The sequence below is a fragment of the Anser anser genome (assembly GCF_964211835.1).
Source record: "Anser anser genome assembly, chromosome: W".
NCBI lineage: Eukaryota > Metazoa > Chordata > Aves > Anseriformes > Anatidae > Anser > Anser anser.
The window spans coordinates 6815850-6832634 of NC_139731.1; the positions used below are offsets into that span (position 1 = coordinate 6815850).

The 16785-nt window shown below is 47.1% G+C and overlaps 1 protein-coding gene across 1 annotated transcript in view; it reads left to right on the forward strand.

Moving 5' to 3' along the window:
* Positions 1-1542: 1542 nt before the first annotated feature.
* LOC310888612 (excitatory amino acid transporter 1-like) overlaps positions 1543-16785 on the forward strand; it is a gene marked incomplete at both ends in the record, with an annotated part of 44478 nt that continues 29235 nt past the window's right edge. Inside the window, one exon of the mRNA XM_083815487.1 lies at positions 1543-1933. Coding sequence (XP_083671613.1) covers positions 1543-1933 — 391 coding nt within the window. The remainder of the gene's footprint in view (positions 1934-16785) is intronic.

The following is a 16785-nucleotide window of genomic DNA, read 5'->3' on the forward strand; positions in this document are numbered from 1 at the left end:
TTTGCCCATCACAATAATTACTGTGCAATCTCCTCGTCCTTATCTCAACCCTTGAGCCCTTTTCATCGTATTTTCTCCCCGTTCCTCTTTGAGGAGGGGGAGTGAGAGAGCGGTTGTGGTGGAGCTCAGCCGCCCACCTGAGTAAAACCACCACAGTGTTCTGTGCTCATTGTTTCACTCCTGATACAGAAAATGAGCAGCTTTATGCCCAACAGAAGAATCCCATTAACATAAATGGACATAAAAGGATGCCTTTTTAGAATTGTACTGTGCAGGTAGCAGCAGTGTTTTGCTACCAAAAAAAAAAAAAAAAAGTGAGCTGGTATTTTCTGTATTCCCTGAATATACTCTACAATATATTCTACAGAATAGACTGTATTCTATATATACGGTCTTCAGAACAGTACAGTATATTCCTACAAGAGGCTTCCTGCAGTAACAGAAATATCACTTGCACTCAGTAAATGCAGCATCTAAGTGCTATTTACATATTTAATTTTACTGGGGGCTGTAATACTTTGGTGTCTATAAATTATTTAGCAACAGCAGCCACAGTCTGGGGATTTTTACTGAATTCTTCCCTGCCTTCGGTGACTGACACTGCCCTGATACAGAGAAGAATTTTAAAGGAACAAAATGAAGTTATCTGAACACCTTTAAAAGCACTGTGGAAGCAAGCAAAGTAAGAAGAGAGCAAGGCTGTGGAATAACCTAACACGAAAACAGATAGGGTAAAAATAGCAACTGATTTGAACCTCAAGCTAAATAAATTTATAACCAAGACCGTATAATATATTTATTTGCCTGCTGTATCAGGGTACTATACTTGATGGCCCAGGAAATACTTTCTACCATGGATTACTGCTGTTGTAAAAAAATAAGATAACAACTAATGTTGGTGCACTGAAACCAAGCAGAGTTTCATGCAGTTAAATTGAATTTATTCAACTGAAAGAGTAGTATTAGCGATTGTGAGAAAAAATCTCAGTAATCTTCAGACAGGATCTTCTGTGAAGCTATTTTATTCACGATTACAGTGGTGGGCATCCTGCAAGCAGGAGCACACAGTAAAAGTTTATCATAACCTTATATTCCCTATTATTCCCTATATTCCCTATTACCTATATTCCCTATATTCCCTATTACCTATTATTCCCTATATTCCCTATTACCCGACACATGATTTCTGTCCTGTTTCCTCTTTGGCTGAGTACTACAGGTTCACAAACTACTCGACTCACTTCTATACCACCTATGTAAGGTGACCTTTCTCCATGAAAGGTCATGGAGAACAGGAGAGGTGCCTGAGGACTGGAAGAAAGGCAATGTCACGCCAGTCTTTACAAAGAATGAGGCAAGAAGGAAGACCCTGGCACCTACGGGCCAGTCAGCTTCACGTCCATCCCTGGAAAGATGATGGAACAGCTCATCCTGGAAGTCATCTCCAAGCATGTGGAGGATAAGAAGGTGATCAGAAATAGTCAGCATGGATTCACCAAGGGGAAATCATGCTTAACCAATCTGATAGCCTTCTATGATGAGATGACTAGCTGGGTAGATGAGAGGAGAGCGGTGGGTGTGGTCTACCTTGACTTCAGCAAGGCTTTTGACACTCTCTCCCACAATATCCTCTTGGACAAGCTCAGGAAGCGTGGCCTAGATGAGTGGACAGTGAGGTGGATTGATAATTGGCTGGACAGTAGAGCTTGGAGGATTGTGCTTAGTGGTGCGGAGTCTAGTTGGAAGTCCGTAGCTAGTGGTGTCCCCCAGGGGTCCATACTGGGTCCAGTGCTATTCAACTTATTCATCAATGACCTCGATGAAGGGACAGAGTGCACCCTCAGCAAGTTTGCTGACAACACAAAGCTCGGAGGAGTGGCTGATGCCCCAGAGGGCTGTGCTGCCATTCAGAGGGACCTCGACAAGCTGGAGGGTTAGGCCGAGAGGAACCTCATGAAGTTCAACAAGGGCAAGTGCAGGGTCCTGCACCTAGAGAGGAATAACCCCAAGCACCAGTACAGGCTGGGGGATGACCTGCTGGAGAGCAGCTCTGCAGAGAGGGACCTGGGAGTCCTGGTGGACAGCCGGCTGACCATGAGTCAGCAATGTGCCCTAGTGGCCAAGAAGGCCACTGGTATCCTGGGGTGCATTCGGAAGAGTGTTGCCAGCAGGTCAAGGGAGGTGATCCTGCCCTTCTACTCAGCCCTGGTGAGACCACACTTGGAGTATTGCGTCCAGTTCTGGGGTCCCCAGTACAAGAGGGACATAGAACTACTGGAGCGAGTTCAGAGGAGGGCTACGAAGATGATTAGAGGACTAGAGCACCTGTTGTACAAGGACTCTTCACTTTCTCAATTTATCTGTCACTTATATAACAGCCCATACCTTCTACAATTATTCTTTGATTTTTACTGTAATTTCTTAGCCTTTCAAAAAAAAATGCAAAGGAATGCAATCATGCTGAGCCTATTTCTAATACCTCAGACATCGTCTGTTCTGATACCATCCTCATAATCAGTTATATTGAGGACACTTACATAAATACAAATGGAAACCCAGAACATCATATCTAGGAGACAGTGTCATGCCTGCAAACAGCAAAAATATTTATTCAGATAATTTGCAGTGGGAAGAAATAATTATATTATCAGCATGCAAGATCCTGGAGGAATCTTATGGTTGTAGCTTTGACAAACAAAGTATAGGAAATAAGAGATTTGGTTCATGGATACATCACAGAGCGGTTTTAAAACTGATTTGAAAGGATAATACTTTTATCCAATTAATTAGCCTGTAAAGTGTAAAACAAATAACTCAATAATGTCTGTGAAATTATACAGTAGTATAGCTGTAAAAGTTATAGTTTGCTGTTGTGGTTTAACCCGGTCGGCAGCTAAACACCACACAGCCGTTTGCTCACCCTTCCCCCTCCCTCTCTGGGATGGGGGAGAGAAACGGGAAAGTGAAGCCTGTGGGTTGAGATAAAGACAGTTTATTAAGACAGGAAAATAATAATAACAATAATAATAATAATAATAATGATAATAGTACTACTGATACTAACGTGTACGAAACAAGTGATACACACTGCTATTGCTCACCACCCGCTAACTGATGCCCAGCCTATCCCTGAGCAGCCAGCCCCCCCACCCCGGCTAGCCACCCCCATATATTGTTTAGCATGATGTCAGATGGTATGGAATACCCCTTTGGCCAGTTGGGGTCAGCTGTCCTGGGTCTGTCCCCTCCCAGCTCCTGCTAGCCTGCCCACTGGCAGGACAGAGCGAGAAGCTGAAAAGTCCTTGGCTTGGTGTAAGCACTGCTCTGCAACAATTAAAACATCAGCATGTTATCAGCGCTCTTCTCATCCTAAACCAAAACATACCACCCTCCCAGCTACTAGGAGGAAAATTAACTCTGTCCTAACTGAAACCAGGACAGCTGCCGACCGTGTTAAACCACAACAGTCCTTTTGGCGCCCAATGTGGGGCACGAAGGGTTGAGATATCGACAGATTTGACCAGAGTGTGTTAAACTAAAATTGGTATAATTATTGGACCTGCTTAAGAGTTGCTAGTCACAATGTTGATTGCCTTAATCTCCAGTCTGCTGTGCCTGTTTTCCAAATTGAGTTTTATAGCGCGTTACTTTCTGTATGTGCTCCCTGTTGCGCTGTTTATCCTTTCCGGGCCCTGGTTTAAGATTGTTATGGTACTGTGCGGTGTAACAATGGCTTATGAAATGATGAAATATCTGGTCATGACTCTAACCTGGTATTTGTACTCAGCACTGTCGTTGACTCTATACTTTGGAAACTGTATCTTGGAAACTATTAGCAATTACACCTATTGCCTTTTTTTCGTTAGGGAGCCAGTCTGTGAAGGGGACAGGGGAAGACATGTTTCCCTACCTGTTCACTCTCCCTTTCTCCTTCACCACCCTCTTATCCCCCGAGCTAGCTACGGTTGTTCTCCAAGATGTTGAATATCCTTGGGATACTCAGACCAGCATGTTCTTGTTGTTATGTCTCCTGAATGCGCTTCAGGTTTTGTTGAGGGTTAAACAACTACTTAGGAATCTCATCCGGAGATCTGTCTTGAGGTGGGATAGTTCCGAGTGGCAGGGAGTGTGGGAGGATATGGGCAGGTTTCTAGAGCAGTGGGCACCTCCAGTGTTTTGGACATTCATCCCCGAACAACTGCAAAATCCTAAAAAGCTGGCAGAATGCTTGAAAAAAAGGTGTCATGACTCTGGCAGTTCCAAAGTGACACAAATCACTGTAGCGTGCTGGGGTCTGGCTTGTGCCTATCGATCCGCAATTGACGCTGCTATCAACCTAGTGACAGACCCTACAGCTGCTCCAGCTCCTGCAGCCACTCCAGTTCCAGCTCCTGCAGCCACTCCAGCCCCTGCAGCCGCTCCAGCTCCTGCAGCCGCTGCAGCTTCTGCAGCCGCTGCAGCTTCCGCAGCCGCTGCAGCTCCTGCGTCCGCTCCAGCTCCTGCAGCTGTTCCAGCTCCAGCTCCCACAGCTGCTCCAGTTCCTGCAGCCACTCCAGCTCCTGCAGCCGCTCCAGTTCCAGCTCCTGTAGCCGCTCCAGCTCCTTTGGCTGGGTCAGAGAAACGAGCTGCAGCAGTGCAAGTTGCCCCTGTAGACAAGGTGAAAAGATCGTATTGAGATTCAGGTCGTTTAGAATGGTCTTCTGCTAGGTCTAGGTATAGAGAAGACGAGACCGGGCCATCAGAGCAGCAGGAGGATGAAGATGTCGAAAAAAACAACAGTAATTACCCCAAACCTATATCAGCGTGAGCTACGAGATGTGCGAAAAGATTTTGGTCGCTGCACAGGTGAGCAGCTTCTCACTTGGCTGCTCCGATGCTGGGACACCGGAGCCAATTGTGTGGAATTAGAGGGCAGGGAAGCCAGGCGGCTGGCATCCCTTGCTAGAGACGCAGGCATTGACAAAGCAATTGGAGATGGAGCATGATCTCACAGCCTCTGGAGGCGTCTCCTGTCAGCTGTGAAGGAAAGGTATCCCTTCAAGGAAGAACTTGTATGTCTACCAGGCAAGTGGACCACCATGGAGAAGGGAATCCAGTACCTGAGGGAATTAGCCGTATGGGAGGTGATTTATAAGGACCTAGACAATGAACAAATATCCACAGATCCAGATGAAGTCCAGTGTACACGACCCATGTGGCGGAAGTTTGTACGGAGTGCACCATCATCATATGCCAGCTCACTGGCAATAATGGCCTGGAAAGAGGATGAGGAACCCACAGTGGATGAAGTGGCTAAACAACTCCGGCAGTATGAAGAAAGTCTCTCCTCTTCCCTACAGGCCTGTGTCTCGGCTGTGGAGAAACTCTCTGAAGAGTTCCACCAACTTAAAGAGAATTTATCTTCCCCTCCACCTGAACGAACCAGTGTCTTAGCTATTAGGGGTAAACGTTCATCTATGCAAGGAAGACGATATGGTGGGCACACACCCCGCGCCACCCTGTGGTTTTACTTACGTGACCATGGAGAGGACATGAGAAAATGGGATCTACCTCAACCCTAGAGGTACCGCTACGTGAGTTGCAAAAGAAAACAATTGGGAAAAAGGGGTTCTCTGAAAAGCTTGCTGCTTCAACTTCCAGCAGGCGGTCCTTTAGACGCAGAAACAAAGATTCGGACCAGGATTAGAGGGGCCCTGCCTCCAGCCAGGGGGAGGAAAGGGACAATCGAGTTTATTGGACTGTGTGGATTCGATGGCCTGGCACGTCAGACGCACAGAAGTATAAGGCTTTAGTAGACACCGGTGTACAGTGTTCTCTAATGCCATCAAGTTATAAAAGGCCAGAACCCACCTGTATTTATGGGGTGACAGGGGGATCCCAGCAGTTAACTGTATTGGAGGCTGAAGTCAGCCTAACCGGTAATGAGTGGCAAAAGCACCGTATTGTGACTGGCCCAGATGCTCCGTGCATCCTTGGCATAGACTCTTCTTAGAAGAGGATATTTCAAGGACCCAAAAGGGTTCCGCTGGGCTTTTGGCATAGCTGCCTTGGAGACAGAGGACATTAAACAGTTGTCTACCTTGCCCGGTCTCTCAGAGGACCCTTCTGTTGTGGGGTTGCTGAGGGTTGAAGAACAGCAAGTGCCAATAATCGCTACCACAACTGTGCACCGACAGCAATATCGCACCAACCGAGACTCCCTGATTCCCATCCATAAGCTAATTCGTCAACTGGAGAGCCAAGGAGTGATCAGCAAGACTCATTCACCTTTTAATAGTCCCATATGGCCAGTGCGAAAGTCTAATGGTGAGTGGAGACTAACAGTGGACTATCGTGGCCTGAACGAAGTCACGCCACCACTGAGTGCTGCAGTGCCGGACATGCTAGAACTCCAGTATGAACTGGAATCAAAGGCAGCCAAGTGGTATGCCACAATTGATATCGCTAATGCATTTTTCTCCATCCCTCTAGCAGCACAGTGCAGGCCACAGTTTGCTTTCACTTGGAGGGGAGTCCAATATACTTGGAAGCAGCTGCCCAAGGGGTGGAAACATAGCCCCACCATTTGCCATGGACTGATCCAGTCTGCGCTGGAGCAGGGGGAAGCTCCTGAACACCTGCAGTACATCGATGATACCATGTTCTTTGGCCCAAGTGTCTATAAGGTTGTTTCGGAAATGAGTCCCGTTGTCTGACTCAATTCTTTCTGGGGTGCCATGTCGCCATAAGACTTGCTTTTCAAGGCCCAGGATAGTGTTCTGGGCGGTGGCATATGGGACACAGAACATGTTTCCAGCCATCCGGTGGTTGCTTCCACCATTGTAAGTACGTGGCGCTTGCCGTTGCGGGTTTGAGGGAGTGTGATGTAATCAATCTGCCAGGCCTCTCCATATTTATATTTCAGCCATCGTCCTCCATACCAAAGAGGTTTTGACCGTTTGGCTTGCTTGATTGCAGCACATGTTTCACAATCATGAATAACCTGTGCTATAGTGTCCATGGTCAGGTCCACCCCTCGATCACGAGCCCATCTGTAGGTTGCATCTCTACCTTGATGGCCTGAGGTGTCATGGGCCCATCGGGCTATAAATAATTCACCTTTATGTTGCCAGTCCAGGTCCACCTGAGCCACTTCAATCTTAGCAGCCTGATCCACCTGCTGGTTGTTTTGGTGTTCTTCAGTAGCCCGATTCTTGGGCACATGAGCATCTACATGGCGTACCTTTACAACCAGGTTCTCTACCTGGGCAGCAATATCTTGCCACAATGCAGCAGCCCAGATGGGTTTGCCCCTGCGCTGCCAGTTGTTCTGCTTCCATTGCTGTAACCACCCCCACAGGGCATTTGCTACCATCCATGAATCAGTATAGAGATAGAGAACTGGCCACTTTTCTCGTTCAGCAATATCTAAAGCCAGCCGAATGGCTTTCACTTCTGCAAACTGACTCGATTCACCTTCTCCCTCAGCAGCTTCTGCAACTCGTCGTGTAGGACTCCATACAGCAGCTTTCCATCTCCGATGCTTTCCCACAATACGACAGGACCCATCAGTGAACAGGGCATATTGCTTCTCATTTTCCGGTAGCTTGTTGTACAGTGGGGCTTCTTCTGCACGGACCACCTCCTCTGGTGATATCCCAAAATATTTGCCTTCTGGCCACTCCATAATCACCTCCAAGATTCCTGGGTGACTGGGGTTTCCTATTTGAGCCTGCTGAGCAATCAGTGCAACCCACTTGCTCCATGTAGCATCAGTTGCATGATGTGTAGAGGGGACCCTTCCTTTGAACATCCAGCCTAGTACCGGCAGTCGGGGTGCCAGGAGGAGCTGCGCTTCAGTACCGACCACTTCCGAAGCAGATCGGACTCCTTCATATGCTGCCAATATCTCCTTTTCAGTTGGAGTATAGCGGGCCTCAGATCCTCTGTATCCCCGACTCCAAAACCCCAGGGGTCGACCTCGAGTTTCCCCAGGTTCTTTCTGCCAGAGGCTCCAGGTGGGACCATTCTCCCCGGCTGCGGTGTAGAGCACATTCTTTACATCTGGTCCTGTTCGGAATGGCCCGAGGGCTACTGCATGAACTATTTCCTGCTTAATTTGTTCAAAGGCTTGTCGTTGCTCAGGGCCCCATTCAAAAGCATTCTTCTTACGGGTTACTTGGTAGAGCGGGTTTACAATCAGACTGTAATTTGGAATATGCATTCTCCAAAACCCCACGACACCTAGGAAAGTTTGTGTTTCTTTTTTGCTAGTTGGTGGAGACATAGCTGTTATTTTGTTGATCACATCCATTGGGATTTGACGACGTCCATCTTGCCATTTTATTCCTAAAAACTGGATCTCTCGGGCAGGTCCTTTGACTTTATTTTGGTTAATGGCAAAACCGGCCTTCAGAAGGATTTGGACTATTTTCTTCCCTTTCTCGAAAACTTCCTCTGCAGTGTCACCCCACACAATGATGTCATCGATGTACTGCAGGTGTTCAGGAGCTTCCCCCTGCTCCAGCGCAGACTGGATCAGTCCATGGCAAATGGTGGGGCTATGTTTCCACCCCTTGGGCAGCTGCTTCCAAGTATATTGGACTCCCCTCCAAGTGAAAGCAAACTGTGGCCTGCACTGTGCTGCTAGAGGGATGGAGAAAAATGCATTAGCGATATCAATTGTGGCATACCACTTGGCTGCCTTTGATTCCAGTTCATACTGGAGTTCTAGCATGTCCGGCACTGCAGCACTCAGTGGTGGCGTGACTTCGTTCAGGCCACGATAGTCCACTGTTAGTCTCCACTCACCATTAGACTTTCGCACTGGCCATATGGGACTATTAAAAGGTGAATGAGTCTTGCTGATCACTCCTTGGCTCTCCAGTTGACGAATTAGCTTATGGATGGGAATCAGGGAGTCTCGGTTGGTGCGATATTGCTGTCGGTGCACAGTTGTGGTAGCGATTATTGGCACTTGCTGTTCTTCAACCCTCAGCAACCCCACAACAGAAGGGTCCTCTGAGAGACCGGGCAAGGTAGACAACTGTTTAATGTCCTCTGTCTCCAAGGCAGCTATGCCAAAAGCCCAGCGGAACCCTTTTGGGTCCTTGAAATATCCTCTTCTAAGAAGAGTCTATGCCAAGGATGCACGGAGCATCTGGGCCAGTCACAATACGGTGCTTTTGCCACTCATTACCGGTTAGGCTGACTTCAGCCTCCAATACAGTTAACTGCTGGGATCCCCCTGTCACCCCATAAATACAGGTGGGTTCTGGCCTTTTATAACTTGATGGCATTAGAGAACACTGTACACCGGTGTCTACTAAAGCCTTATACTTCTGTGCGTCTGACGTGCCAGGCCATCGAATCCACACAGTCCAATAAACTCGATTGTCCCTTTCCTCCCCCTGGCTGGAGGCAGGGCCCCTCTAATCCTGGTCCGAATCTTTGTTTCTGCGTCTAAAGGACCGCCTGCTGGAAGTTGAAGCAGCAAGCTTTTCAGAGAACCCCTTTTTCCCAATTGTTTTCTTTTGCAACTCACGTAGCGGTACCTCTAGGGTTGAGGTAGATCCCATTTTCTCATGTCCTCTCCATGGTCACGTAAGTAAAACCACAGGGTGGCGCGGGGTGTGTGCCCACCATATCGTCTTCCTTGCATAGATGAACGTTTACCCCTAATAGCTAAGACACTGGTTCGTTCAGGTGGAGGGGAAGATAAATTCTCTTTAAGTTGGTGGAACTCTTCAGAGAGTTTCTCCACAGCCGAGACACAGGCCTGTAGGGAAGAGGAGAGACTTTCTTCATACTGCCGGAGTTGTTTAGCCACTTCATCCACTGTGGGTTCCTCATCCTCTTTCCAGGCCATTATTGCCAGTGAGCTGGCATATGATGATGGTGCACTCCGTACAAACTTCCGCCACATGGGTCGTGTACACTGGACTTCATCTGGATCTGTGGATATTTGTTCATTGTCTAGGTCCTTATAAATCACCTCCCATACGGCTAATTCCCTCAGGTACTGGATTCCCTTCTCCATGGTGGTCCACTTGCCTGGTAGACATACAAGTTCTTCCTTGAAGGGATACCTTTCCTTCACAGCTGACAGGAGACGCCTCCAGAGGCTGTGAGATCATGCTCCATCTCCAATTGCTTTGTCAATGCCTGCGTCTCTAGCAAGGGATGCCAGCCGCCTGGCTTCCCTGCCCTCTAATTCCACACAATTGGCTCCGGTGTCCCAGCATCGGAGCAGCCAAGTGAGAAGCTGCTCACCTGTGCAGCGACCAAAATCTTTTCGCACATCTCGTAGCTCACGCTGATATAGGTTTGGGGTAATTACTGTTGTTTTTTTCGACATCTTCATCCTCCTGCTGCTCTGATGGCCCGGTCTCGTCTTCTCTATACCTAGACCTAGCAGAAGACCATTCTAAACGACCTGAATCTCAATACGATCTTTTCACCTTGTCTACAGGGGCAACTTGCACTGCTGCAGCTCGTTTCTCTGACCCAGCCAAAGGAGCTGGAGCGGCTACAGGAGCTGGAACTGGAGCGGCTGCAGGAGCTGGAGTGGCTGCAGGAACTGGAGCAGCTGTGGGAGCTGGAGCTGGAACAGCTGCAGGAGCTGGAGCGGACGCAGGAGCTGCAGCGGCTGCGGAAGCTGCAGCGGCTGCAGAAGCTGCAGCGGCTGCAGGAGCTGGAGCGGCTGCAGGGGCTGGAGTGGCTGCAGGAGCTGGAACTGGAGTGGCTGCAGGAGCTGGAGCAGCTGTAGGGTCTGTCACTAGGTTGATAGCAGCGTCAATTGCGGATCGATAGGCACAAGCCAGACCCCAGCACGCTACAGTGATTTGTGTCACTTTGGAACTGCCAGAGTCATGACACCTTTTTTTCAAGCATTCTGCCAGCTTTTTAGGATTTTGCAGTTGTTCGGGGATGAATGTCCAAAACACTGGAGGTGCCCACTGCTCTAGAAACCTGCCCATATCCTCCCACACTCCCTGCCACTCGGAACTATCCCACCTCAAGACAGATCTCCGGATGAGATTCCTAAGTAGTTGTTTAACCCTCAACAAAACCTGAAGCGCATTCAGGAGACATAACAACAAGAACATGCTGGTCTGAGTATCCCAAGGATATTCAACATCTTGGAGAACAACCGTAGCTAGCTCGGGGGATAAGAGGGTGGTGAAGGAGAAAGGGAGAGTGAACAGGTAGGGAAACATGTCTTCCCCTGTCCCCTTCACAGACTGGCTCCCTAACGAAAAAAAGGCAATAGGTGTAATTGCTAATAGTTTCCAAGATACAGTTTCCAAAGTATAGAGTCAACGACAGTGCTGAGTACAAATACCAGGTTAGAGTCATGACCAGATATTTCATCATTTCATAAGCCATTGTTACACCGCACAGTACCATAACAATCTTAAACCAGGGCCCGGAAAGGATAAACAGCGCAACAGGGAGCACATACAGAAAGTAACGCGCTATAAAACTCAATTTGGAAAACAGGCACAGCAGACTGGAGATTAAGGCAATCAACATTGTGACTAGCAACTCTTAAGCAGGTCCAATAATTATACCAATTTTAGTTTAACACACTCTGGTCAAATCTGTCGATATCTCAACCCTTCGTGCCCCACATTGGGCGCCAAAAGGACTGTTGTGGTTTAACACGGTCGGCAGCTGTCCTGGTTTCAGTTAGGACAGAGTTAATTTTCCTCCTAGTAGCTGGGAGGGTGGTATGTTTTGGTTTAGGATGAGAAGAGCGCTGATAACATGCTGATGTTTTAATTGTTGCAGAGCAGTGCTTACACCAAGCCAAGGACTTTTCAGCTTCTCGCTCTGTCCTGCCAGTGGGCAGGCTAGCAGGAGCTGGGAGGGGACAGACCCAGGACAGCTGACCCCAACTGGCCAAAGGGGTATTCCATACCATCTGACATCATGCTAAACAATATATGGGGGTGGCTAGCCGGGGTGGGGGGGCTGGCTGCTCAGGGATAGGCTGGGCATCAGTTAGCGGGTGGTGAGCAATAGCAGTGTGTATCACTTGTTTCGTACACGTTAGTATCAGTAGTACTATTATCATTATTATTATTATTATTATTGTTATTATTATTTTCCTGTCTTAATAAACTGTCTTTATCTCAACCCACAGGCTTCACTTTCCCGTTTCTCTCCCCCATCCCAGAGAGGGAGGGGGAAGGGTGAGCAAACGGCTGTGTGGTGTTTAGCTGCCGACCGGGTTAAACCACAACAGCAAACTATAACTTTTACAGCTATACTACTGTATAATTTCACAGACATTATTGAGTTATTTGTTTTACACTTTACAGGCTAATTAATTGGATAAAAGTATTATCCTTTCAAATCAGTTTTAAAACCGCTCTGTGATGTATCCATGAACCAAATCTCTTATTTCCTATACTTTGTTTGTCAAAGCTACAACCATAAGATTCCTCCAGGATCTTGCATGCTGATAATATAATTATTTCTTCCCACTGCAAATTATCTGAATAAATATTTTTGCTGTTTGCAGGCATGACACTGTCTCCTAGATATGATGTTCTGGGTTTCCATTTGTATTTATGTAAGTGTCCTCAATATAACTGATTATGAGGATGGTATCAGAACAGACGATGTCTGAGGTATTAGAAATAGGCTCAGCATGATTGCATTCCTTTGCATTTTTTTTTGAAAGGCTAAGAAATTACAGTAAAAATCAAAGAATAATTGTAGAAGGTATGGGCTGTTATATAAGTGACAGATAAATTGAGAAAGTGAAGAGTCCTTGTACAACAGGTGCTCTAGTCCTCTAATCATCTTCGTAGCCCTCCTCTGAACTCGCTCCAGTAGTTCTATGTCCCTCTTGTACTGGGGACCCCAGAACTGGACGCAATACTCCAAGTGTGGTCTCACCAGGGCTGAGTAGAAGGGCAGGATCACCTCCCTTGACCTGCTGGCAACACTCTTCCGAATGCACCCCAGGATACCAGTGGCCTTCTTGGCCACTAGGGCACATTGCTGACTCATGGTCAGCCGGCTGTCCACCAGGACTCCCAGGTCCCTCTCTGCAGAGCTGCTCTCCAGCAGGTCATCCCCCAGCCTGTACTGGTGCTTGGGGTTATTCCTCTCTAGGTGCAGGACCCTGCACTTGCCCTTGTTGAACTTCATGAGGTTCCTCTCGGCCTAACCCTCCAGCTTGTCGAGGTCCCTCTGAATGGCAGCACAGCCCTCTGGGGCATCAGCCACTCCTCCGAGCTTTGTGTTGTCAGCAAACTTGCTGAGGGTGCACTCTGTCCCTTCATCGAGGTCATTGATGAATAAGTTGAATAGCACTGGACCCAGTATGGACCCCTGGGGGACACCACTAGCTACGGACTTCCAACTAGACTCCGCACCACTAAGCACAATCCTCCAAGCTCTACTGTCCAGCCAATTATCAATCCACCTCACTGTCCACTCATCTAGGCCACGCTTCCTGAGCTTGTCCAAGAGGATATTGTGGGAGAGAGTGTCAAAAGCCTTGCTGAAGTCAAGGTAGACCACACCCACCGCTCTCCTCTCATCTACCCAGCTAGTCATCTCATCATAGAAGGCTATCAGATTGGTTAAGCATGATTTCCCCTTGGTGAATCCATGCTGACTATTTCTGATCACCTTCTTATCCTCCACATGCTTGGAGATGACTTCCAGGATGAGCTGTTCCATCATCTTTCCAGGGATGGACGTGAAGCTGACTGGCCCGTAGGTGCCAGGGTCTTCCTTCTTGCCTCATTCTTTGTAAAGACTGGCGTGACATTGCCTTTCTTCCAGTCCTCAGGCACCTCTCCTGTTCTCCATGACCTTTCATGGAGAAAGGTCACCTTACATAGGTGGTATAGAAGTGAGTCGAGTAGTTTGTGAACCTGTAGTACTCAGCCAAAGAGGAAACAGGACAGAAATCATGTGTCGGGTAATAGGGAATATAGGGAATAATAGGTAATAGGGAATATAGGGAATATAGGTAATAGGGAATATAGGGAATAATAGGGAATATAAGGTTATGATAAACTTTTACTGTGTGCTCCTGCTTGCAGGATGCCCACCACTGTAATCGTGAATAAAATAGCTTCACAGAAGATCCTGTCTGAAGATTACTGAGATTTTTTCTCACAATCGCTAATACTACTCTTTCAGTTGAATAAATTCAATTTAACTGCATGAAACTCTGCTTGGTTTCAGTGCACCAACATTAGTTGTTATCTTATTTTTTTACAACAGCAGTAATCCATGGTAGAAAGTATTTCCTGGGCCATCAAGTATAGTACCCTGATACAGCAGGCAAATAAATATATTATACGGTCTTGGTTATAAATTTATTTAGCTTGAGGTTCAAATCAGTTGCTATTTTTACCCTATCTGTTTTCGTGTTAGGTTATTCCACAGCCTTGCTCTCTTCTTACTTTGCTTGCTTCCACAGTGCTTTTAAAGGTGTTCAGATAACTTCATTTTGTTCCTTTAAAATTCTTCTCTGTATCAGGGCAGTGTCAGTCACCGAAGGCAGGGAAGAATTCAGTAAAAATCCCCAGACTGTGGCTGCTGTTGCTAAATAATTTATAGACACCAAAGTATTACAGCCCCCAGTAAAATTAAATATGTAAATAGCACTTAGATGCTGCATTTACTGAGTGCAAGTGATATTTCTGTTACTGCAGGAAGCCTCTTGTAGGAATATACTGTACTGTTCTGAAGACCGTATATATAGAATACAGTCTATTCTGTAGAATATATTGTAGAGTATATTCAGGGAATACAGAAAATACCAGCTCACTTTTTTTTTTTTTTTTTGGTAGCAAAACACTGCTGCTACCTGCACAGTACAATTCTAAAAAGGCATCCTTTTATGTCCATTTATGTTAATGGGATTCTTCTGTTGGGCATAAAGCTGCTCATTTTCTGTATCAGGAGTGAAACAATGAGCACAGAACACTGTGGTGGTTTTACTCAGGTGGGCGGCTGAGCTCCACCACAACCGCTCTCTCACTCCCCCTCCTCAAAGAGGAACGGGGAGAAAATACGATGAAAAGGGCTCAAGGGTTGAGATAAGGACGAGGAGATTGCACAGTAATTATTGTGATGGGCAAAACAGACTCAGAATAGAGAGGTAGTAAGATTTATTGCCTACTACTAACAAGCTAGAGAAGCGAGAAACAAAGGAAAGAAACCAAAAGCACCTTCCCCCACATCCACCCTCTTCCACCTCCTCCCCCCGAGCGGCGCAGGGGAACGGGGGAATGGGGGTTATGGTCAGTCTATAGTGCTTCTTCGCCGCCGCTCCTTCTCGGTCACTCTCATCCCTTGTGCTGTGGGGTCCCTCCCACGGGATGCAGTCCTTGCTGAACTGATCCGGCGTGGGCTGCCCACAGGCAGCAGCTCTTCAAGAACTGCTCCAGATATGGGTCCGTACCACGGGGTCCATCCCTCAGGAGCAAACTGCTCCAACCTGGGTCCCCCACGGGCAGCAGCTCCTGCCGGGTCACCTGCTCCTGCGTGGTCTCCTCTCCACAGGCTACAGGTCTGGCCTGGAATCTGCTCCGGCAGGGGTCTTCCACAGGCCGCAGTCTCCGTCAGTGCAGGTCCACCTGCTCCACCGTGGTCTCCTCCACAGGCTGCAGCGTGGAATCCTGTTCCACCGTAGTACTCCATGGGCTGCAGGGGGACAGCCTGCTTCACCATGGTTCTCACCACAGGCCGCAGGGGACTTCTGCTCTGGCGCCTGGAGCACCTCTCCCCCTCCTTCTTCACTGACCTTGGCGCCTGCAAGGCTGTTCCTCACTCCTCTCACTCTCCCAGCTGCTGTGTGACTCAGCGTTTTTTTCTCCCTGTCTTAAATATGCTCTCACAGAGGCGCAAAACAACATTGTTTATTGGCTCAGCTCTGGTCAGCAGTGGGGCCCTTACCAAACATGGGGCAGCTTCTAGATTCTTCTCACAGAAGCCACCCCTATGGCCACCTGCTACCAAAACCTTGCCACGTAAACCCACTACAAACATTTGCTTAAGAAAAAGCATAATGTAACATGGTAAATTATTTCATTTTGATCAGAAAAAAGTTCTTTGTGGTAGCTGACAAGCGAAAGCATATTGAGATAGCTCGAATCCTACAGGGCATGTTGTTACATGTTGTTCAAGACTGAAATAAATATGCTAGTCTAAATATGCTGCTCTGTTCGCCAAGGATGAAAATACTACTTTTCACTCATTCTGAACATATTGCCAAAAATATCTAATTTAAACACAAAATGCACCCCATCCTGGCAAGATACCTTCCCCTTCTGAATGGTGTTAAACACATTACTTAGTGCTCCTTAAACTTCATAATGCAATGTCTTAAAATACACGTGGAAGCTTTTAATCTGCTAAAACACAGGTCTGTTTTGGCAGATTGTGCCTGGAGCCCTTCAAAGACATGTTTTTGTATGTGCAGCACTTATTAAACAACATTCCACAAATGTACAGTTTCTGTTATCTGACTGGCTGTATACCACGTGATGAAGCTGTAAACTATTTACTATGCTAACGCACTCCTAATCTACTTCAGCTGCTACTGAAAAAATAATGACATACTTAAGAATACAAATGTGAGAATAAAGGTATCCGTAAAGGAACGGTAGCCAGTAATGCAGTCTAATGTAAAAATGCATTTGCTTTTGCACCTTCAGCATGTAACAGATGTCGGAAGAGGCACTTCTGTTGAAGTGCTATAAAAAAAGAAGTGAACATAATTCTAGTCAGATAGGTGCAAGAATTAAAAATGGAAAATTAAGGTTGCCT